The sequence below is a fragment of the Panthera tigris genome, chromosome E2 (assembly GCF_018350195.1).
Source record: "Panthera tigris isolate Pti1 chromosome E2, P.tigris_Pti1_mat1.1, whole genome shotgun sequence".
Lineage (NCBI taxonomy): Eukaryota > Metazoa > Chordata > Mammalia > Carnivora > Felidae > Panthera > Panthera tigris.
Window position 1 is genome coordinate 14,244,388 of NC_056674.1, and position 23,066 is coordinate 14,267,453.

Here is a 23,066-nt window from a genome sequence, read left to right on the forward strand (position 1 = left end):
GCTCATCCACTAATTTCACAATTCATTACTAAGTCAGCCAACAGACCGATGTATGTAACATGTCACAGCGGTTAAATGCTATGAAGAAATGTAAAACAGGGTGATGGAAGAGAAAGTGACAGGGTCAGAGCCACTTCATTAGCTAGGGAGGTGACATTCGTGCAGGAACCGCGGCAGTCCCAGGGGAGGGGCCAGGTTGCCGTGTCTTGAGAAGTTTTAATTTCCTGCCAAGTGAGTATAAGTCCCATAATGATAGCAAACGCCCCTGAAATGCTCCCTGTACCAGGTATTTGCTCAGTGTTCTATTAAGTATTTACTCATTACTCGTCACCTGTGAGGTGGGGACTATTATCATTCCCATTTCACTGGAACCCCTGGTCGCAGCTGAGAGAAAATGGGAACTGTTGATGCACGAAGGCGAGGCTGTGTGCGTGAGAAAGGGGACCTGGAAGTCCCAGGAGGGCGCGCTCACCGGTGCTGCACCACCTCGACGTCGTCGAGCGAATCGGGCACACGCATGGCCAGCAGCCATTGCTCCTTCTCACCGATCCACAGCTCGCACGCGTGCACTTCGCCAAACATGCGGTAGACCGCCAGGGCGTCTCGCAGCCACTGGCGCCGCAGCGCAGCCACCTCGGTCACCTCGGCGAACAACTGCTCCGCCTCCACCACGCGCACCTGCAGGGCCACCACCAGTGGCCCGGCGCCGCTGGCGCCCCCCAGTGTCGCCAACTGACGCCGCAGGCCGCCCACGGGCCCGCGATGCGCCTCCACCTCCCCGGTGAGCGCGCGGTGCTGGCGGGCCAGGCGGCGGCTGGACGCCTCGTCGTGGCCGAAGTCGCCCGCGGCTGCTAGGCGGTACGCGTCGCGAAGCCAGTCGAGGAGCCCGTCGAGGTCGGCGCCGAACTGGTGCAGCGCCCGCGCCTCCTGCAGCCGCCGCTCGCGCCGCGCCGCCGCCTCTTCCAGCCGCTGCCAGCGCCGCCGCGCGCTCGCCGCGCGCTCCGCCAGGCCCGCCAGGTGCACCGTCTCGGCGCCCGCGCCCACGGCGCCGCCGGCCGCAGCCAGCTCCTCGCCGCGCCGCAGGGCCTGCTGCAGCAGCGCCCGCCGCCCGCCCAGCTCGCCCTGCAGGATCTTGTGCTGCGCCAGGAGGCGCGCAGTGCTGGACAGGTCGTGCGCGCCGCCAGCCGCGCCCCCCGCGCCCGCCGCGCCCGCCGCGCCGCCGCCGCCGCCGCCGCCCGCCGCCTCTAGGAGGCGCTCCTTGTCTCGGGCCCAGCTCTCCGCCTCCTCCAGCTCCTGCAGCAGCGCCCACAGGCTCCGCGAGGCCTCCAGCTCCGCGCGCCGCCGCGCCGCCTGCTCCTGCAGCTCCGCCAGACAGCCGTGCACGTGGTTCACGCGGTTGCAGATGACCTGCGGATCGCAGGGCTGGTAGCCTGGGCCAGGAGAAGGGGAGGATCCCGGGTTGGGCACGGGCCAGGGGGCGCCCAAGGAAGGGAGGTACAGGCTACCTGCCCTGTCTGTCCTTTGCTAGGTAGGCATCATCAGGTGCCAGGTTGTGCGTCCCCTCCTCCAGGCAGCCTTCCCTGACACGCTGTCTGGGGCAGGAACCTTCTCTGGCTCCCCAGGCTTCTCTTATCCCAGCCCTGCACCTCTGCCTGTGCCCCACGGGCACCATCCCTGCCTGCCCTGACCCCTCTGGCATGTCACTGCCTGTTCTGTCTCCCCCACTGGGCTGAGAGGCCCATGAAGGCAGGGTCTAGGGCTGTCTCCGTCACACTGTGTCCTCACCATTGCCTAGCACGGGGTGGAGCCCAGAGCAGTAACCTAATGAAAATGGCGACTTATTGACTGAATGATGTATAGAAACTAAGATTCAGAGAATCCTAGTATCTGTAAACTGTGTTTCCTTCAGAACTGGACCAAATGAAACGTCTCTATTTTTTTTAATTAAAAAAAAAATTTTAATGTTCATTTATTTTTGAGAGAGAGAGAGAGAGAGAGTGAGTAGGGGAGGGGCAGAGAGAGAGAGGGAGTCACAGATCCAAAGCAGACTCCAGGGTCCGAGCTGTCAGCACAGAGCCTGACTTGGGGCTCAAACTCAAGAACTGCGAGATCATGACCTGAACAAAGTTGGGCGCTTAACCGACTGAGCCACCCAGGCACCCCACTATTTTTTTAAATTTTATTTTAAGTAATCTCTACACCCAACCTGGGGCTCAAACTTACACCCCTGAGATCAAGAATCGCATGCCCTATCCACTGAGCCAGCTAGGCACCCAGATGTGTCTCTATCCTTAAGCCATTTTCTGGGTTCCCTCTCTCATCCTCTGTTGCCTTATCTCTTAACTTCAATGATGACCTGAACTCCCATGTTTCTTCAAATACTTCACCTTCCTCCTAGACTTCTGGTTTGTGACAAGAGAACTGTGAAATTAACTTAATGGCTGGCTGCCAATGTTGCTTTAATGGAATAGAATAGAATGACTAGAAAATATCAGGATGCAACTTGCGGGGTAAGGGGAAGTATTGTTTCATACAGTGTGTGTGTGTGTGTGTGTGTGTGTGTGTGTGTGTGGACTGTGGGTCAGGAGGTAAACATATTTCTTACTGGGTCAAAACACTGCAAGAGACACTGCCCTAGATGGGATACACCATTTCTGGAATTCTGGACATTCACTGAAATTGACCCAAATACCAAGGCATCCACCTGAATAATCAACAACAATAGGCATCCGTGTATCCAGACCTGACTCTGGCACAATGCCACCGTGGGGCAGTATCCTTACGAGCCCCATCTTACAGATGAAGAAACTGAGGCTCAGGGAAGGAAGCCACTTGCCCAGGATCAGCTAAGAAGTGGCAGATCAGGAGGCCACACTCTGGACCACTTATCAGGCATTGCTCCCTCCTGTCACCATGACAACACACATTAGCCTCTTTGCTGTTTTTGTGGTGCTGTTGGCCGCCACCAGGCACCAAGATCTCACAAGGAGAAGACAGAAGGAGCCTCCTGGGACAAACCTTCACAAGAAGGAGAGGGTCTCAATGAGCCTGTCCTGGGGTTTGGATGTGGGTAAGAGGGGCTGAGCCAGGGTGGGCATGTCCCACTGGGGCTTGGAAGGAGACTTCAACATTTGACCCAGCCCATGAGGATGAGAACCGCCCCCCTCCTCCTGCCCCAACACACACACCATCTTGCAAGCCAGATAGGCCTTGCCTTTTCTACTGATGCTTCCGGATTCCAAAGGGCTGTGGCTCCAGACACAGGAGTGAGACAGGCCAGCCCTAAACCCTCTGAGCTCTGCGGTTCTGGGCCTTAGTTTCCTCATCAGCAAGAAAGCAAAAAAGCAGCCTTGTCAGCACTCACAGCTAGAGACACCGTTTCTCAGGACGCCAACTTCAGACAAGGTCACTCTGCGACCATGGTGGAATGGGATGGAAACAAGACCATTCCATAATCACGTCTGAGCACACACAAAAAAGAGGTCACTGGGCAAGCCACAGAAACCATCATCCAGCCCCTTCATCCAGCTAAGCTGAATGACCGCTACCAACTCCTGTTCCTCCCACTACCTGGATAAAAATGATTAAGATGGGCGATCACCTAATTACTCCCACCTCCAGTGTCCAATCCGCAGCAAAAGACACTGCATAAATCATCCCCAAATCACCTAACACAAGCCCACATCCTATCACAAGCCCCTTCCTAACACCCTCCTACTGAGAAGCTCCATGGTTCTCCAGCGTGTGTGCAAAAAGCCAACAGACCCAGCTTGGTTTGACAACAGGGGGATTCCTGGTGGTCTGTGGCTGGAAGGTATTGACATCAGTAAAATGAGAACCTTTATTAGAGCCAGTCTTGGTTTTTCCTATCAGCATCCATGCCCCCGATGCTGGTAATGGCTTTCCACCCTCCTCTTCTTCCTCCATTCCTGTCTTTGGAAAGAGCCAACCCTACTCTTGGCCATGGGTTGGGCATGTCACATAGATGTGGCCAGTTAGCTCAGTGCAGAGCCTGGGGTCACAATGCTTGGCTAAGTAGAGGGCATGGAACCCACAGTGGGCTAAAGAAAGCTTTCCTGGAATCTTTTGTCAGAAATATTGGGAGAAAGGGGCTTGTCTCCTGTTGGGTCCGCTAAGTTGCTAGGATGTAAACATGGGGCTGAATGACCCCAGATTTACACCACAAGGGAAGGAGCTCCCCAGTAGTGACACAAACATAGAGACTACAGTCAGAGAGATAGAGTCTTAAAAGCATCATCAGACAATCCCTGGATCCAGCCATACCTGAAGCCAAACTTGCCTTTTCCTGGACATTTTAGTTACACTGGCCAAGATACTCCCCTTTTCTCCTTAAGCTAACTGAGTTGAGTTTCTATCATTTGCTGCCGAACAGGCCCTGACTATACATTACCTCACACGGTTTTCATGGTATTCACTGAGATTTGGCTGTGAGGGGCTTAGCATAAAACAAGTATTCAATAGGGCCACCTGGGTGGCTCAGTTGTTAAACGGCTTTCTTCATCTCAGGTCATGATCTCACAGTTCGTGAGTTCGAGCCCCGTGTCGGGCTATGTGCTCATAGCTCAGAGCCTGGAGCCTGCTTCAGATTCTGTGTCTCCCTCTCTCTCTATCCCTCCCCTGCTAGTGCTCTGTCTCTGTCTCTCTCTCTCTCTCAAAAATAAAATAAACATTAAAAAAAAAAAAACCACAAGTGCTCAATAAATGTGAACTATTACTGCAGAATCTCAAAGCAGGAAGAAATCATGTGGTCTAACCTCCACCCAAGGCAGTAATTTCCCCCATGATATTCCCTGATGGAGGGTGAGCCTATTTTGTGCTTGGATGCCTCCAAAGACAAGGAGTTCACTCCTTCCTTCTGTCTCTTAGGGGTCATTCTGCTTCCGTTAGCACCAGCCCTGGAAGTCTCCACCCCAATCCCGACCCCAGACTCACCCTGCAGCTGAGAGAAACGCAGGGCAGCAGCGTTGAGCGCCTCCACTCGCTCACTCTGGGCCGCGATGTCCCCCTCCAGCAGTCCATGCTTCTGCAACAGGTCCTCCGCCTCCACCAGGTGCTGCCCACATTCCCGGGACAGCAGCTGAGCCTAGAAGACGGGGCAGCCCTGAGCACCTTTTAGGCATTGGCCTCAGGCAGGCCCCACCCCACATTGTCAGGCCCACTCCTGTGCTCCTCCACCCCATCCCTTGAACTCGGATCTCTATCTCAATCTCCTGGTCTCCGTCAACATCTCCCGCTGGCTCTCCCTGACTCCCTGTGTCTGTCCCCACATCCCTGCGCTCTGTCTCTGTCACGGGCGCCACCCTCTCTCTGCTCTCTGCCTCCATCTCTCTCTCTGCCTCTGTCTTTCCTGTTTCCATCTCTCTCTGCTTCCTTCCTTCTTATCTCCATCTCTCCCTGTACCTGTATCTCCAGCCTGTCTCTCTCTTTCCCAAAAGGATTCCTTCTCTTATGTGTCTCTCTGTGGCCGCTTAGATTTCCATTGCCACCCTCGTGCCTGCTTCTCTAGTTTGATGATCTCTTTCTGATTTCCCCTTCCCTCTCTCAAACTGTCACCATCTTCCTCTGGCTTAATCTCTCTATCTGTCCCTAGCTCCCTCTGGCTCTGTATCTCTGTGGCTTTTTTTTTTTTTTCTTTCTTCTCTTTTTTTTTTTTTTTTTTACATGTTTTTTAAATTTTATTTTTGAGAGAGAGACAGAGTGCAAGCAGCGGAGGGGCAGAGAGAGAGGGACACAGAATCTGAAGCAGGCTCCAGGCTCAGTGCAGGGCCCGACGCGGGGCTCGAACCCACGGAGCGCGAGATCACGACCTGAGCCGCGGTCAGACGCCCAACCGACCAAGCCACTCAGGAGCCCCTCCTCTGTCTCTTCCTTGATCTTCCTTTTTCTGCCTCTCTCGGCGTCTTTCTGTCTCTTTCTCTTTGTCTCTCGTTCTCTTCCTCTTCCTGTCTCTCTCTCCGTCTCTGTCTTTTTCTCCTCTTCCTGTCTCTCTCTCCGTCCCTCTCCGGCTCCCTGACAACCCGTTCGGTGTCTGTAGCCCTCCCTGCCCTCCCCGCACACCATGCCCACCCTTGACCCCCAGGGCCGGCCCCACCTGCATCTCCTCCATCCAGTCCACCATGTACACCATCTCCTGGAAGATCTTCTGCAGGGCCAGGTTCTGCTCGAGCCGCGTCCGCCGGGCACCTACCAGCCCGGTCAGCAGGGCCCACTGGCGCAGGACGCTGTCACGCTGGGCCGCCACGCGCCGGGCGTCGTAGTAACCTTCTGCCGCCAGGGCCTGGGCCAGCTCGGCCACGCCCTGCACCCGCTCTTCATAGGCTGCAATGTCCGCCTCGATGGCCTCGTGTTTCTTCATGGCTGCCTCCACCGCCGGCAGCTCATACCCGAAGTTGTCCTGGGGCAGGGCAGGCCACAGGTGCTCACCTGTTTCCTTTGCTATCCACCTGTTACCTTGACCCTGCTCCGCCATCCCCAGTAACCCTGGAGACCAGCCCCACCTTCCTGTTGCCCCGGAGACCAGCCCCACTTTCTTCTGTTACCCTGGAGACCGGCTCCACACGGCTCCATTACATATCTAGCCTTAAACTTGTCACCCAGGAAACAGTCACCATCCTCCCGTTGCCCTAGAGACGGGGGACCAGGCCTACCCTACCCTCTTACTTAGGAGACCAATTCTATCCTCCTGAGTTACCCCGGACACCAGCTACAACCTCCTTCGTCATTTAAGAGTCTAATTAAATACTCTCCCTATTTCTGATGAGCCTAATTTTGTCCTCTCTAGTTCCCCAGGGAGACCAACCTCACTCTCCTGTTACCTTGGAGATCAGGCCCGCCCCCCTCCCCCACCGCTCACTTAGGAGGCCAGTTCTCCCTTCCCACCCTCATTTGCCACCTAGGAGATTAATCCAACACTTCTCTGTCACTCAGGAGACCGAGTCTCCCTCTCTGGTCCCAGGGCCACCAGCCCAGCATGCCTCCCTGCCCCCACCCCCACCTTTCACCCAGAGCCAAGTCCTGCACCCTGTACCTGGGAGACCAGGCGCTGGTTCTCATTCAGCCAGCTCTCCCTCATGGCCACCTTGTGGTCAAACCTCTGGGCCAAAAGTTCCAGCTTCTCCTGCCGGATCAGCTCAGCTCGCAGGGCGGCCTCCCGTTCGTGCTCTGCCTTCTCCAGCTGGCCCCATGCCTGGGGAGACGGGAGGAGGCCAGTCAGACCCCAACAACGCCCCACAATTCAATGGCCCTGGCTTCTCTGTCTGAGGTGGCTCCTAGCATTTACAGCACCTTTATGTAAACTGGAAAAAGATATTGCTCCTTCGTGACACTTTCCTGCTGGAAAACTGTCAGAATGAATATCCAGTCCAGGATGTCTACAGTGTAAATGGCTCCCTTGAGCAGTGCACAACCTATACGAAGCCACGGAGTAACCCTGCCGCTCCTCCACATGCTCGGCCTCACCTTGTCGATATCCCAGATGCCACAGCCCTCCCGAGGCACAAAGAGGCGACGATTACAGGCACGCAGTTTGCTCTGGATGCTGAAGAGCAGCACCTCCAGGTTCCCCTTCTCCTGAAACCTGAAGGGGCTCGGGCTCAGGACCCCCACCTCCAGACCTCCACTTGCCGCCCTCCCTCCTGAGCTGGGCCTCACTTGACTGGCTTCTCCAGTGTGCAATAGGCCGTGAAAGCCTGAAGCTGCTGTTGCACCCCACTCAGAGAGTTGGCAAACTTCTGATTGCTGATGAGGCCCACGGTGCGATGGATCCAGGCCAGGAGCTCGGCCGCCAGCTCCTCATAGCGCTCGATGATCTTCCCCACCTCCAACACCTGGTCCAGGACCTGACCCAGCAAAGGAAGGTGGGGTCAGACTCGTCCCGGATGTGCCCCCAGGTGGTTCCCAAGCTCCCACCCACCCCATCCCTTGGATCCCCAAACCTTCCCGATCCGCTTCCCCTCCACAGCCAGAGCCTTCATCTTGGAGAAATAGTGGTAGAAAGAGACCACGTAGGTGATGATGGACTTCTCATCTGGAGCCTCCATGTTCACATCTGGGAGTAAAGGAGAGCAGGGGAGAGCAGGACAGTGAGGGTGGAGGGAGGGAGAGCCCACTCTTACTAGCTGTGTGGCCTTGGGCAAGACAAGTAGCCTCTGCGCCTCAATTTCGGTATCTGCCAAATGGGGATCTACCTCATGAGATTAAATAGTACCTGACACCTACAAACCACCAGAGAAATTATCCATAATTACTTCTTGAACACACCATTCTACCTTCCACCTCAGGGCCTTTGCACATGCTGTTTTCGCTAGGTAGAACAATGTTCCCTCTTCTGTATGCCTACCTCCCACTCATCCTTCAGGGCTCCACTCAGCTTACACTTCCTCAGATAAGCCTCCCTGTTCGCCCTGTGTAGAGTCGGTCACCCCTGTTACTCTTCCTCATGGCATCTTATCATTGCCTCCTGGAACTTATCATCTGCAATTAAATATTCATTTATGCAGTCATGTCCTTATCTTGAGTTTGAGTTCCATGATGACAAAGGCTATGCCTGTCTTTTTTCCCATTGTTCTGGTCATGCCCAGCGCACAGTAGGAGCTCAATAAATATTTACGAAGTGTATTTATTTATTTATTTTATAAGTAAATAAATTTATTTTATGTATGTATTTATTTATGAGGGCAGAGATCAAGGGTGTGGGCTTTGGAGGAAACGTGTGCTTAAATCCCTGTTCAACCACTTACTCACTGCATGTCCTTAGGAAACAGACCTAACTTCTCTTCGCCTCAGTTTCCCCCATTGCAAGGCTGAGGATTAGCACAGTGCCTGCCAAAAAGGAGCACTGTAAGTTTTAGAAAGAATAGTCTGGCACAGAGGAGAAACGCAGTAAATTCCAATTATCGTTTTGATGTGCCCACTGAATGCACAATATTACACTTAGCTCTTACTCCACCAACTCATGGTTGGTGGAACAGATATCCACTAAACACCTACCATGTGCCAGACACAGAATATAGGTATCAGAAGTCCCATGTAGGGGCGCCTGGGTAGCTCGGTTGGTTAAGCGTCAGACTCTTAGTTTCAGCTCAGGTCACGATCTCACAGTTCGTGGGTTCAAGCCCTGCGTCGGGTTCTGCGCTGACAGCATGGAGCCTGCTTAGGATTCTCTCTCTCTGCCCCTCCCCCCCCCCCCAAGAAGTCCCACGTACTGGTTTTCAGTGTGACACTGGGCAAGTGACTTCACATCTCTGAGACTTCATTTCTATCACTTTAAAACAGGACGGATAAGGGGGCATCTGGGTGGCTCAGTCGGTTAAGCGTCCGACTTCAGCTCAGGTCATGACCTTGCGGTGTGTGGGTTTGAGCCCCTCATCAGGCTCTGTGTCTCCCTCTCTCTCGGCCCCACCCCCACTCGTGCTCTGTCTCTCTCAAAAATAAATACATATTAAAAAAAATTAAAACAGGGGCGCCTGGGTGGCGCAGTCGGTTAAGCGTCCGACTTCAGCCAGGTCACGATCTCGCGGTCTGTGAGTTCGAGCCCCGCGTCGGGCTCTGGGCTGATGGCTCGGAGCCTGGAGCCTGTTTCCGATTCTGTGTCTCCCTCTCTCTCTGCCCCTCCCCCGTTCATGCTCTGTCTCTCTCTGTCCCAAAAATAAATAAAAAACGTTGAAAAAAAATTTTTTTTTAAATAAAAAAAAAATAAAAAAAAAAAAATTAAAACAGGATGGATAAGTTCTATCCATCCAGGTCAGTGTGAGGGTAAAAGCGGGAAGTTCTGCTAAAATTCCCAGCCATGTGCTTGGCACAGAGCAGACTCTCAGAGAGAGGGAACAGCTGTTATTCTAGAGATTGGTGGGTCGGTGTTGGCATGGTCTGGGATTAGGATTGAGGCTGAAGTCAGGGGATAATGTTGGGGGTGGGGTTGGCTCTGGAGCTGGGACCGGAGTTAGGGAGGGAGTGGGGGTTGGGCTTGGGGGAGCTGACTGGGCTTGGGGTTGGGAAGGGGATGGGGTCAAGTTGGAGGCAGGAATGGAGACGAGTCTGGGGCTGGAGACAGAGATGCGAAAGGAAGGGACTGGAAGATGGGGGCAAAGGGGATTAGAGGTGAAGAAGGGGAGGGGCTGGGTGGGAGCCAGGACTTAGAAGGACTCGGGTTTGGGACGGTGTCGCAGCAGGATGGAGAGGAGTTTGGGCTGGCATTGGGGTCGGGGGTCCCCCCAGGAGGAAGTCCCGCTGGGGTTGTGGGGGGCTCACCCTCAGGGTCCAGCAGACGTGTCAGCCCCAGGTGCTGCTCTGCCGTGCGGAAGGCTCTCTGCAGGTTGTAGTTGGCATTGGACTTGGTGAGTTTGCTGAAGTCCACGAGATCGGGCCTAGGCAGGGGCACAGAGCGGGCAGGCAGCAGGCAGGCTCCAGAGCCAGGGGGCGAGCAGGCAGAAAGACCTCCCGGCCTGAGCCCCACCCAAAGCCAGGGGCAGGAGGGGTACCGCCTCCCGAGGGGAAAGCTGTGTATGCTGGTGCACGTCTGTGCACTTATCTGTGGCCGTGAGTACTGCGTGCGAATGAGTGGGACCGACTTGGCAATGCACACATCTACTTGGGTGCTTTGCTAAACAGTATTACGTAGCAGTTAGAAGTGTGAGGTCTACAGCCAGCCCACGCAGCTCAAACCCCAGCTCGGCCATTTCCTGGCTGGCTGTCACTCTGGGTAAGCTATTTTGTCTCTCTGTGCCTCAATTTTTTCATCTGCAAAATGGATGATAATAGCATCTGCCTCACAGGCTCACTGACTATTAAATGACTTATTGGAAAGCTCTTAGAACAATGCCGGGTATACAGAAAGCACTTAGTAAATGTTACCGTTGTTAGTATGACATGGGTACAGCTGGTGGGTTTCTCACTGTGTGGGGGGGACGGGTCTCCCTAAGTGTATGGGTGTGTATGTGACAGGCAGGGCTTGTGAACGAACATGTGTCCACAGCAGAAAAGGCTGGGTTCCACTCCGACCACACCAGAGCAAGTCCCTCCCAGGCTCCGGGCCTCAGTTTCCCTCATCTGTCATATGGATAGTCACGATGTGGGTTCAACTTGTCTGGATGCCCACCTTTCAACCAATTCAGCGCCAGGCCCTGGGGTGTGAAATGTGGGTGCACAGGGAGCCGGAAGGGGGGCTCTGCGGCTTGCCTTGAGGAAGGACCACCATGCACACACCAGAGAAGACCATCCATGGGGGGTGAGCTCTCCACCCTGGAGGCATCGAAGCATCAGGCACAGGCTGTGTACGTGCATGAGTATGTGTGTGTCTACGCAGCTGCATGAGGGACGTGTGTTTCCACGTGTACACAGACTATGGGGCCCGGACAGGGTTCTGTGCAGGTGTGTGCCTCGTGTAAGTGTGAAGGGATGGGTCCTTGAGTCTCTGCGTGCCATCTACATGCATATGTGTACAGGTGTGTACCCAAGGGACATGGGGGAGGGGGAAGGGCAGGGCCAGGCTGCCCCAGGCCACGTGGTACCTGTGCCGGTGAATGAGCGCGTTGAAGGCCAAGCCGTCCCGCCAGCTGGTGGTGAAATTCTGGATGTTTACCTCAGGGTAACTGGCAGCATGGAAGGGAGAGACAGAGGCAGAAATGGAGACAGTCAGGAGGGAAGAGGGAGGGAAGGAGAGAAGAAGGGAGAGAGAGACATAGATGGATGGTGGGGGGGTAGATAGATGATAGGTGGATGGAAAGATAGATAGATAGATAGATAGATAGATAGATAGATAGAAAGATAGATAGATAGAAAGATAGATAGAAAGAAAGAAAGAAAGAAAGGTAGATAGATAGATAGATAGATAGATAGAAAGATAGATAGATAGATAGAAAGATAGAAAGGTAGATAGATAGAAAGATAGATAGATAGATAGATAGATAGATAGATAGAAAGATAGATAGATAGAAAGATAGATAGATAGATAGATAGATAGATAGATAGATAGATAGAAAGATAGATAGAAAGAAAGAAAGATAGAAAGATAGATAGAAAGAAAGAAAGGTAGATAGATAGATAGATAGATAGATAGATAGATAGATAGAAAGATAGATAGATAGGTAGAAAGATAGAAAGATAGAAAGATAGATAGATAGAAAGATAGATAGATAGATAGATAGATAGATAGATAGATAGATAGATAGAAAGATAGATAGAAAGAAAGATAGATAGATAGATAGATAGATAGATAGATAGATAGATAGATAGATAGATAGGGGCAAGGACGGAAAAAGAGAGAGAGACGGAGAGAAAGCAAGATACAGAGATGGAGAAAGAAAGGAGGAAGGGGAGGAGACAAGAAGGGAGAGAGAAGGGGGAGGGAGAGACAGAAACAAGGAAAAGCAGGCATAGAGGTAAAGACAGACACATGGAAAGACAGAGAGTGTTGCAAGACAGCCGGCCAGCCCCGGAAGGCTGAGCATCAGAGAAAGCCCAGTCTCCATCCATACCTGCTCTCCGCTTCCTCCCAGGGGCAGAGGGCACCTGAGTTTCAGGCCATGCCCCTCCCGCAGGGCAGAGAGTTGGGGGACCAGGAGACTTCCCAGCAGACCTGAGTGGCCCCCTTCTCAGCCCCACCAAAGGTACCCAGGAGCCTGAACTTCTCACGGGAGCTGCCAGAGCCCCGGTATACACCGTCCTCGGCTGCTTTTGAGGTGGGGGTGGCCAGGACTCAGGACTAGGGCTGGGATGTTCACACAGGTGCCCACAAGGCCTCTCGAGGTACAGGATGAGATACAGGAGACCGAGCAGGCTGGGGACGGTCCACCACTAACCAGCACTGTTTTCTGAGGAGCCCAAGTTCTAAATTTGAACCAGGCCTTCCAGATTCTTACACGGGTTTATTTGTCAAGGTCAGAAGAGTGGACGTATTTTATTTACCAGTTCCTTAACTTCAAATGTAACATTCTGACACTGAGGACTTGGGTGGTCCCTTGCACTCTTGTCCCAGAAGGGACCCTCAAGATCAGGCTAGGGCCCCACCCGCCCAGTGGGGGCGCAGGGTGGGGGGGTGCACTTACCCAGCTGTCTTCATCTGACACCACAGGAGCAGTGCGTCCTTGGCGGAGCGCGTCTCTCTGTTGTCCTCAGTCTCAATTTTGATTACTTGAATCTGTGAGGATATAAAACATGGCTGCTGGGACCCAGAGGGCTTGTGCCTGGGACCTGCCGGTGCACTCCGCTACCAGGGACAAAGGGGATGGGAGGGGCGGCTTCGGGCTGGGGTTGGGGGTTCAGGAGCGTGAGGGTGGGATCTGGAGTGGACCGGGACATCCACAATTGGGGGAGGAGGAGGCTGCAGACTAGGGTCTCATTTTCCAGGGAAGCCTCCATACTTTGGCATCTGGGCCACTTCTCTGATCCAAGCCACCATCATTTCCCCCTGGGCTAGTGCAATCACCTCCAGGCTGGCCTCCCTGCTCCTGACCCCACAGTCTGTTCTCCTCATGGCAGAGAGGGACCCTATGAGCACCCAGATCAGACCACATGTTTCCCATCCTCTGGACTTTCCGTGGGTCCGTCTCACTCACGGTAAAAGTAAACTTCCCCTCGTCATGCCTCTGACCTCCTCTTCAGCAGCCCACTCTGCTCCAGAGACCTGCTATCCTCTTCACTAAATCACCAGCGTCTTCCCACCTCAGGGCCTTTGCACTGCTTGTTCCTTCCCTCAGGGGCCCACATGGTTCCACCCCAATTTCAGGTCTTTTCTCACATATCACCTCTGTGAGGCCTTCACCAACCACTTGATTTTAAATCACAGTATGTGTACTCAAATTTCACATCCTCCTTTTCTACCATATTTATTTATTTTTTCATCTTTTATTTATTTTTTCATTTATTCATCTGGTGTACTGTCTCCCCATTGTGGACTGAACTGTGTCTCCCCCAAAATTCATAAGTTGAAGCTCTAACCCCCAACTGTGACTGTATTTGGAGATCGGGCCTTTAAGGAGGTAATTAAGTTTAAATGAGGTCATAGGGTAGGTCCCCAAAATGATTGGTGTCCTTATATAAAAAAAAAAAAAAAAAAGGAAGAGATCCTAGGGACGTGCGCACACAGGGAAAAAGCCATGTGAGGACACAGAGAGAAGATGGCTACTTGCAAGCTGAGAGAGGCCTCAGGAGGAACTGATCCTGCCAGCAGCTTGATCTTGAACTTCCAGCTTGTAGAACTTGAGAAAATAAATTTCTGTTGTTTAAGCCACTCCGAGTGTGGTATTTTGTTACAGCAGCCCTAACAGACTAATGCACTCACTAACTTATTAAAGCTCTAGGACCACAGGATGTTTGTTTTGTATTCTGCGGTATTACACTTAGTAGGTGTTCAATGATGTCCTCAGTGACCCAGAATCTAAAGCAGGTTCAAGAGCCCCGGATGGGTGTTGGAGACTTAGGTCCTGGACTCAAGAGCTGAGTTTGGCATTTGGGTTCCGAGGGAGAAAACCAGGTTCCAGAGAGGTCTCAGCCCCTAGCGCATGGCTCCAGCTGCCAGCAGGGATCCCGCCCTCCCGCCCCCAGTCTCATTCCTTGATTTTGTACTGGCAACGCCCATATCTGTCTCCAGCCCCCACCCCTTCCTTGAGCTCTATTCCCATGATCCAGTGGACTCCTAAATGCTCCCCCTGATGTTTTAGATAGCAGATTCCTCATCACCATCACATCCCACACTGTCCCTCAAATCTGCTCCTCCTTCAAATCTGTCCCTGGGTGACCCCACTTTATCCCCCCTGGTCCTGAGCCTTGAATGTTGTCCTGGACACCTCCCTCCCTCCCCTTCCCCTGCCCATTCCCATTACAGGGCATCTTTCCTATCTGCCTCCCTCTGCACTTCCCTCTGGCCCCACCCTGGTCCAGCTCCAGTCTCTTCCCTGGGCTCCCAGCCCCCAATTTTGGCAATCACCCCCAATGCAGAGGGATCTGTGTAAATCTGATGATGTTGGGGTGCCTGGGTGGCTCAGTCAGTTAGGAGACCAACTCTGGCTCAGGTTGTGATCTCATAGTTTGTGGGTTCGAGCCCCGGGCTCTGTGCTGACAGCTCAGAGCCTAGAGCTGCTTTGGATTCTGTGTCTCCCTCTCTCTCTGCCCCTCCCCTGTTCGTGCTCTCTCTCTCTCTCTCTCAAAACTAAATAAACATTTAAAATAAATAAATAAATCTGATGATGTCTATCCTTTTGATAAAAATCTCTAATTTCTCCCCATCTCAAACAGAATAAAATCAAAACTGCTAATCACAGATTACCTAGGCCCTGTCAACTCCTCTGACCTCCTCTCCTCCCTGGCTCCCCCTTGTCTCCTATTCTCTAGACATACTGGTTTTTCTGGACCTCCAACATTTCAGCTCCTTCCCACCTCCCTCAGGGCCTTTGCATCCTGGCTGTGCCTCCTGTCTGGAATGCTTTTTCCCTTCATCTTATGTCATGCAGCCATCAGCTTCTCAGAGAGTCCTTCTCTGACCACCAAGTCTAAAATCTCAACACTGTCAACCTGATATTTTGCATTCTTTTTACTGTCTTATCATAATCTATTCTTGGGCGCCTGGCTGGCTCAATCCATTGAGGTTCTGACTCTTGATTTCGGCTCAGGTCATTATCTCAGGTTTGTGAGCCCCAGCCCCGAATCAGGTTCCTCACTGACATTGCAGAACCTGCTTGGGATTCTCTCTCTCCCTCTCTCTGCCCCTCCCCACTCGCTCTCTCAAAAATAAACTTAAAAAATATATTAAAAATAACCTATTCTTTTCTGCATAGCTCTTACCTAGAGTTATCCACTTCTCATACATTTCTTGTCTATGTATTTACGGGTTTGTTTATTGTCTGTCTCCCTCACGACAATGTAAGCTCCATAAAGGCAGAAAATGTGTCGGTTTTGTTTCTGAACTGAAACAAAATTGACTGGATTTGAATTCCAGCTCTACTATCCAGCTGTGTGACCTTGAGCATATTACTTCCCCTCTCTGGGCTTCAGTTTCCTCTCTGGTAAAATATAATAAATAGTATCTACCTTATGGGGTTGTCGTGTGTATTAAATGCCAAGTGCTTAGAACAGTGCCTGGAACAGGGTGAAAAATATATAAATGATCACAGTGGTGGTGGTGATAATGATTATTACTTTTATCCCCACCACTTGGAATAGGGTTCCTGGATCATAGTAGGAAAATTTTTGGAATGAATGAATGAACGGATAAGCAGATGACTGGGCGGCGGAAGCCCTCCTAAGGCCACACCTTGGGACGGTGGGCTGGGCAGGGGTCACTTGGGGATCACCTGGAAGCGCAGGATGATGGTCCAGACTAGCCCCAGGGTCAGCCGGTGGTTCCCGTCCACAATGTCATGCGAGCCCACGTTTTCCAGGTGCACGCGCTGCTCCTTCAGGAACTGCAGCGCCTTGTCCACGTTTTCCAGCGAGTGGATCCTCATGCGACCTCGAGTGGGTCTTGGCTAGAGTGGCAGGGGCGTTGGGAGGTGGAGGGCCTGGCCAAGGGCCCTGTGCCCTCGGCCTCCTACCAACGAGGTCGGCCCCCCATAGCCACGCCCCCTGGATGCCCAAACCCAGGCCACGCCCCTTCAGTCTTCTCAAAGACCACGGACGCCTTTGCCCCTTCCAGGCAGACCCTTTCAAAAGCCTGTTCCCTTCCTGGATTATTCTAGTTCCTGTCCCCACCCTTTCTTTCTACTGAAGTTCCACATCCAACCTGATGGCCACCTCTTATCCAGAAGCCTCAGCAACCTACCGGTAACCACACTCCTGTCCTCTGCCTTTGACCTCTGTTCCAGGCCCCCCAGGTTTGGCCCCTGGCCTCGCCCCTCACTGCCTCCCTTTCAGGCTTCGGCCTAGAGCCACGCCCATTCCCCTAGGTCTCCGAGGGTTCTACTATTACTTCCAACGTTTCTGTTCTATAGTCATGCCCCACAGGACTTCGGAGCTCCAGGCTCTGGTCCTTTAATGAACCTCTAGCTCCTCCCTTTGCGGTGAACCTTTAATGAACCTCTAGAATCCCACCCTTTGCGGTGAAGCCTCATCCAAGCCCAGATACACAATTGCAACACGGGACGCCAGGGTGGCTCAGTGGGTTAAGCGTGGGACTCCTGGTTTCCACTCAGGTCGTGATCTCGTTCTTCGTGGGTTCAAGCCCCGCACCGGGCTCTGCTCTGACAGTGCAGAGCCTGCTTGGGATTCTCCCTCTCTCCCTTTCTCTCTCTGCCTCTCCCCTGCTCATGCTCTCTCTCTGTGTCTCAAAAATAAATAAACTTAAAAAAAAAAATACAACAGCAACTCATATAAAAACAAGCCAGACCCATTCCAGAGTTCTGTCTGGTTACCCAGATTTCCACGACCTAAGCCTCCCCTTCTGATGACAACTGTACCTTCATCCACAGACCCTCTGCAACAGGGTCCTGCCCCTATTTTACGGCCAAGCCTCTTGCTACGGCACTACCCAGGCCAGTCGCTTCTAATAAAGCCCCTCCCTTCTCCAATTGCCCCACCCCTTCCCACTGAGCTTCTCCCCACCACAAGCCCAGAGTCCGCTGGATCTCCGGCCTTCACCTTCGGCAGAGCCCAGCTTCGGTTCCCAGCCACGCCCCCACGCTGCTCACGCCCAAGCCCCACTTCCGGCCATAGCCCCACCCACCTGAGCAAAGAGGCCGCTCACCCATCGGGCTCTTCCAGGACACACCACACGTCGGTTAGCCAGGCCCCGTCGTAGCCCAGCCCGGAATCCCGGGGCCGCCCCCTTCCCCCAGGCCCGCAGGCCCCCTCACCAGCTGCTCCCCGGACAGCACTTCCAAGAGCCGCGTGAGCACAAAGCCGTCCCGGAGGTCGGCATACAGGTCCCCGATGTGGCAGCCGACGCGGGCGAGATGCGAGTTCACCCACTTGGTGAAGGTCTTCTTCTGCACGGCCTCGCGCTCATCTGAAGGACAGGCTCTGATGAGCCCCCGCGCCCCCAGCACCTCTCCCCTTGCAGCTTCTCTGCAGCCCCTCACTCCGGGCCAAACCCTGTTTCGGCCCAGCTCTGCAACAATCAGGGCTTCGCACAAGCGGCTCCTCCTACCTGGGACGCCCGGCCCACCCTTCGCTGCCCGCCTGGAGACGCGTCCTTTAAAGCTTTCCTGAGACATCGCTTCCACAAGAAGCCTTCCCTGATTCCCACCCCAGCCGGCCCTATTCATTCGCTCCGTACATACTGGGGCATCTACTATGTGCCTCCGCACTCTTCTTGGCTCTGAGTACAGACAGAGGCCTTCCCTCCCAGAGCTCAGTTTAGTGGGGCACAGATAATACACTAGGGAGCTAGAGAAGGTTAAGGAGAGGGCGGGAGGGAATGAGAGCTGTGTTTCAGGAAGACCTCTTGGCTGCTGTGGAGAGGGTGGGTCAGAGAGGGCAAGAATGACAGCCCAGGGCAGGGAGACTGGGGAAGCGACTCTGGAAAGAGCGGACCAGCCGCACCAGGGCAGAAGCTGGGAATGGGAGAAGGGGACACACCAGGGATAGTTACAGATGAAAAAAAATAATAATAATAAGACTTGGGTGTGACGGGTTGTGGGGGGAGAAGGGGAAGGAATATGCTAGAATGAATGCCCCTGAGGAAAAGAACCGAGTCACAGACACCCTCAAGCGGTAGCTGAACGGCCAGCTACAACCTGCATTTCCCACATCCCTAGGGAGCAGAGTGCCCACGTGACTGCCATCGGAGTGAGGGTGCAGGGGGGGAGGGGGGAGGGGTGCAGGGTGGGGGCGAGGTGTCAGAACAATGTGGGCAACTACTGCTGCACTTACTTACAAAGGCATTGCTAACTCTCTCCTACAACGTTTTATTTTATTTTATTTTTTTTAGTAACAGCTTAGAATGAGCTATAATTCACCTACTATCAAATTCACCCTTTCAAAGCGTAACTTCGGTGACTTTTAGTATAGTCACAGGGTTGTGCAACCCACACCACCATCTGATATCAGAACATTTTCATCCCTCCGAGGAAAAACCTTGCGCCCTTTAGCAGTCACTCCCCATTCCCCCTTCTCCCAGCCCTGGGACACTATGAATCTCTTTTCTGTCTCTCCGGATTTACCTATTCTGGACATCTCATATAAATAGAATCATACAATATATGACCTTTTGGGTGTCTGGCTTCTTTCACTTAGCATCATGTTTTCAAAGTACATCCATGCCATCACATCTATCAGTACTTTATTTCTTTTTTACGGCTAAATAATATTCCATTCTGTGGCTCTCCTGCATTTTACTCCTCTACTCATCAACGGATGGACATTGGGGTTGTTTCCACTTTGTGGCTATTATGAATAACGCGACTATGAACATTCGAGTACATACAAGTCCTTGTGTGGACACATGTTTTCAGTTATCTTGAGTAAATACGCAGGAGTGAAATGGTTGGGTCCTATGGTAACTCTCCATTTAAACTTTTTTTTTAAGTTTATTTTTGAGAGAGAGAGAGAGAGAGAGAGAGAGAGAGAGAGAGAGAGAGACAGCGAGCAAGCCTGAGCAGGAGAAGGGCAGACAGAGAGGGAGAGAGAGAATCCTAAGCAGGCTCCAAGCTGTCAGAGCAGAGCCCGACGTGGGGCCTCAACCCACAGACCGTGAGATCACGCATGATCTGAGCCGAAATCAAGAGTCATGTTCAGCCGACTGAGCCACCCAGGTGTCCTTACATTTAACCTTTTGAGGAACTGCCAGACTGTTTTCTCAAGTGGCTGTGCCATTTTACATTCCCACCGGCAATGTACGAGGGTTCCGGTGTCCCCACATCCTCAGGCCACTTGTTATTTTCCATTTGATCAGGGCCATTCTAGTGGTATAAAATGGTCTCTCACTGTGCTTTTGATTTGCATTTCCCTGATGACTAATGATGTTGAGCATCTTTTCGTGTGTTCATTGCCCACGTGTGTATCTTCTTTGGAGAAACATCTATGCAAATCCCTTCCCCGTCTCAGTTGGGTTAGTCTTTTCTATCATCTGTAGTTTCTTTGCAACTTCGTGTAAATCTATAATTATTTCATAATTTAAAGTGTTATCAAAACAGGCGGTGCCCGGGTGGCTCAGTCCGTTGGGCGACCAACTCTTGATTTCAGCCCAGGTCGTGACCCTAGGGTCATGGGATCGATCCCCGCGTTGGGCTCCTCACTGAGCGTGCAGCCTGCTTGAGATTCTCTCTCTCTCTCTCTCTCTCTCCCCCTGCCCCTCTCCCCACCTCCCCCGCTCTCTGGCTCTCTAAAAAATAAATTAAAAAATAAAATAAAGTGTTACCAAAACAGGAAACTACTGCCTGGCCTTCCTTTCTCTTCTCCCAGCTTCCACAAGCTTGAGCACAAGGTCCACAGGGCACAGGATAGAAGGACCTGGAACCCACGCTGATAGCTTGGAGCAGAGCCTCCCTGCCCACCAGGCTGCCCATCTCAGGATTATCCAGGAGGGAGAAATGAGCTTCTATCTCCTTTAAGTCACTGCATTGTGGGGTCTGTCTCTTGCAACAGCTCAGCCTGCACAGTATGGTTAGCATTTCATTATTAAAGAACTTCATTGTCGCACTTCTAAGTTCCCTAGTCATGCAGTAATCAACATTTGTATAGCCAGTCTATTTCCCCTTTTAACCATTTGACAGCTCTCAATTTCTTTTACCATAACATTTACCTTTTGTAATACTATTTTTTTTAATTAAGTAAACTCTGCCCCCAGTGCGGGGCTCAAACTCACGACCCCAAGATCAAGAGTCGCATACTCTACCCACTTAGCCAGCCGGGCGCCCTTTCATAATATTATTAAATATCGCATTTGACTCTGGCAGTAGAAAATATGCACTGTAGAGCGCCTGGGTGGCTCAGTCGGTTAAGCTTCCGACTTCAGCTCAGGTCAGGTCAGAGCCTGCTTGGGATCCTCTCTCTCTCCCTCTATCTCAGCCCTTCCCCCACTGATACCTTGTCTCTCTCTCAAAATAAATGAATAAAACATAAATAAATAAATAAATAAATAAATAAATAAATAAATAAATAGGGGCACCTGGGTGGCTCAGTTAGTTAAGCTTCTGACTTCAGCTCATGTCATGATCTCACGGTTTGTGGGTTCGAGCCCCACGTCGGGCTCTGTGCTGACAGCTCGGAACCTGGAGCCTGTTTTGGATTCTGTGTCTCCCTCTCTCTCTGCCCTTCCCCTGCTCACACTCTGTCTCTCCCTCTCAAAAAATAAACATTAAAAAAAATTTTTTTAAAGAAAATATGCAATGCTGGAAAATATCCACTGACTGACCTGTATTTTTTTTTTTTTACATTAAACTAGATGTTGAAAGTTTACCTCTAAGTTGAAAGTGAGTATGCAGAAACTAATAGTAAATTCACATGAAAGATCTTGTTTGTTTAAATGTGGGTTTCGTGCTGTGTGGATAGGATGGGGACCCGTGTGAGCACCTGACCATCAATCACACACGAAGAAGGGATCACGGAATAGACGCCGACTCGAGTATTTGGTTATTTTGCCTTCTAGTGGCCGGTGCCTGAGCCAAATGGCAGATTTGGGCGAATGCTGAAGCCAAAGTGGAACTTCTGTGCATCCCCAGCATGGTGCCAGAATGGGGACAATTGCATTCAGTCCTGCCTCCATTGATAACATGCTGTTTGACTTCGAGTGGCCATTTCTCTCCTTTGGGCCTCCATTTCCCCCATTTGCAAAATGAGGAGTTTGGACTAGATCAATGGACTCTGAGGGACTCTGAGTGTTTGGGAACTCGTGCTTGGAAGACGGATCCACGAGAATATTGTCTTATTTTGTAATCTCATTTTGCTGGTACCAAAAGAAAATTAATAGAAACACATCCTGGCCCATCCGGATGGTGACCTCATAAAGCACAATACCGTGAGATATTGGGTTTTGTGATTACAAATCCTGTTAGCATGGGGACGCCTGGGTGGCTCAGTCGGTTAAGCGTCCGACCTCGGCTCAGGTCATGATCTTGCGGTTTGTGAGTTCAAGTCTCCTGTCGGGCTCTGTGCCGACATCTCAGAGCTTGGAGCCTGCTTTGAATTCTCTCTCTCTCTCTCTCTCTCTCTCTCTCTCTCTGCCCCTCCCCTGCTTGCATTCTCTGTCTCTCTCAAAAATAACATTAAAAAAATAAAAATAAAACAAATCCTGTTAGCCTGATTGGGGGTCCAGAACTGAAATGCCCGCAGAGGTCTGGCAGGCTCTGAAAAGGAGAAACCTAGGCCCTCTTAAAAGGGGCAGTGGTCACACAGCACCTGTGCATGGAGCCTCCTAGCAATGAAAGCCCACTGTTGCCATGTCATTTGATGTTCCACAAGGAGCCCCGAACCTGCATTTTTAAAGATAAAATCTCCTTATTTTCATTTTTAAAAATTTTTTAAAGTTTATTTATTTATTTTGAGAGAGAACGAATATGAGGAGGGGAGGAGCAGAGAGAGGAGGAGAGAGAGAATCAAAAGCAAGCCCGGTACTGTCAGTGCAGAGCCTGATGCGGGGCTTGAACTCACGAACCGTGAGATCATGCCCTGAGCTGAAATCAAGAGTCAGATGCTTAACCGATTGAGCCACTCAGGCGCCCCCCAAATCTCCCTACTTTTAAATGCCGGCAACTGATTTATGTGTGTATAAAACACAGTGGAGGGGCGAGTCTGGGTGGCTCAGTCAGTTAAGCCTCTGACTCTTGATTTTGGCTCAGGTCATGATCTCGAGGTTTGTGAGTTCAAGTTCTGCGCTGGGCTCTACACGGACATCTCGGTGCCTGCTTAGGATTCTCTCTCTCTCTCTCTCTCTCTCTCTGCCCCTCCCCCCGCCAAGAAATAAATAAATAAACATTTAGGAAAAAACTACAATGGGGGTGAAACCAGATCTGCCCCAGAGTGCCACTTCTGACGTAAGATGACACTGAATGTTTACTGTGTTGGTGAGTGTGTTCGGTTACCACGTAGTGTGTTCCGTGTACCCTGAGGCCACCTCTACTGTCCTGCCTGTGCTCTGAGCCCAGGGAGACTGTCACTGCTGACTGTCTCAAAAGGGT

General features: G+C 52.0%; 1 protein-coding gene across 1 annotated transcript in view; it reads right to left on the bottom strand.

The window, feature by feature from the left end:
* Positions 1 to 23,066, bottom strand: part of SPTBN4 (spectrin beta, non-erythrocytic 4) — a 74,247-nt gene that overhangs the window by 43,111 nt on the left and 8,070 nt on the right. Inside the window, exons 2-13 of the mRNA XM_042969534.1 lie at positions 17,805 to 17,956; positions 16,308 to 16,481; positions 13,065 to 13,156; positions 11,529 to 11,609; positions 10,270 to 10,385; positions 7,956 to 8,068; positions 7,672 to 7,859; positions 7,480 to 7,597; positions 7,049 to 7,207; positions 6,113 to 6,415; positions 4,954 to 5,104; positions 473 to 1,430 (exon numbers count right to left, since the gene is read on the bottom strand). Coding sequence (XP_042825468.1) covers positions 473 to 1,430; positions 4,954 to 5,104; positions 6,113 to 6,415; positions 7,049 to 7,207; positions 7,480 to 7,597; positions 7,672 to 7,859; positions 7,956 to 8,068; positions 10,270 to 10,385; positions 11,529 to 11,609; positions 13,065 to 13,156; positions 16,308 to 16,481; positions 17,805 to 17,956 — 2,605 coding nt within the window. The remainder of the gene's footprint in view (positions 1 to 472; positions 1,431 to 4,953; positions 5,105 to 6,112; positions 6,416 to 7,048; positions 7,208 to 7,479; positions 7,598 to 7,671; positions 7,860 to 7,955; positions 8,069 to 10,269; positions 10,386 to 11,528; positions 11,610 to 13,064; positions 13,157 to 16,307; positions 16,482 to 17,804; positions 17,957 to 23,066) is intronic.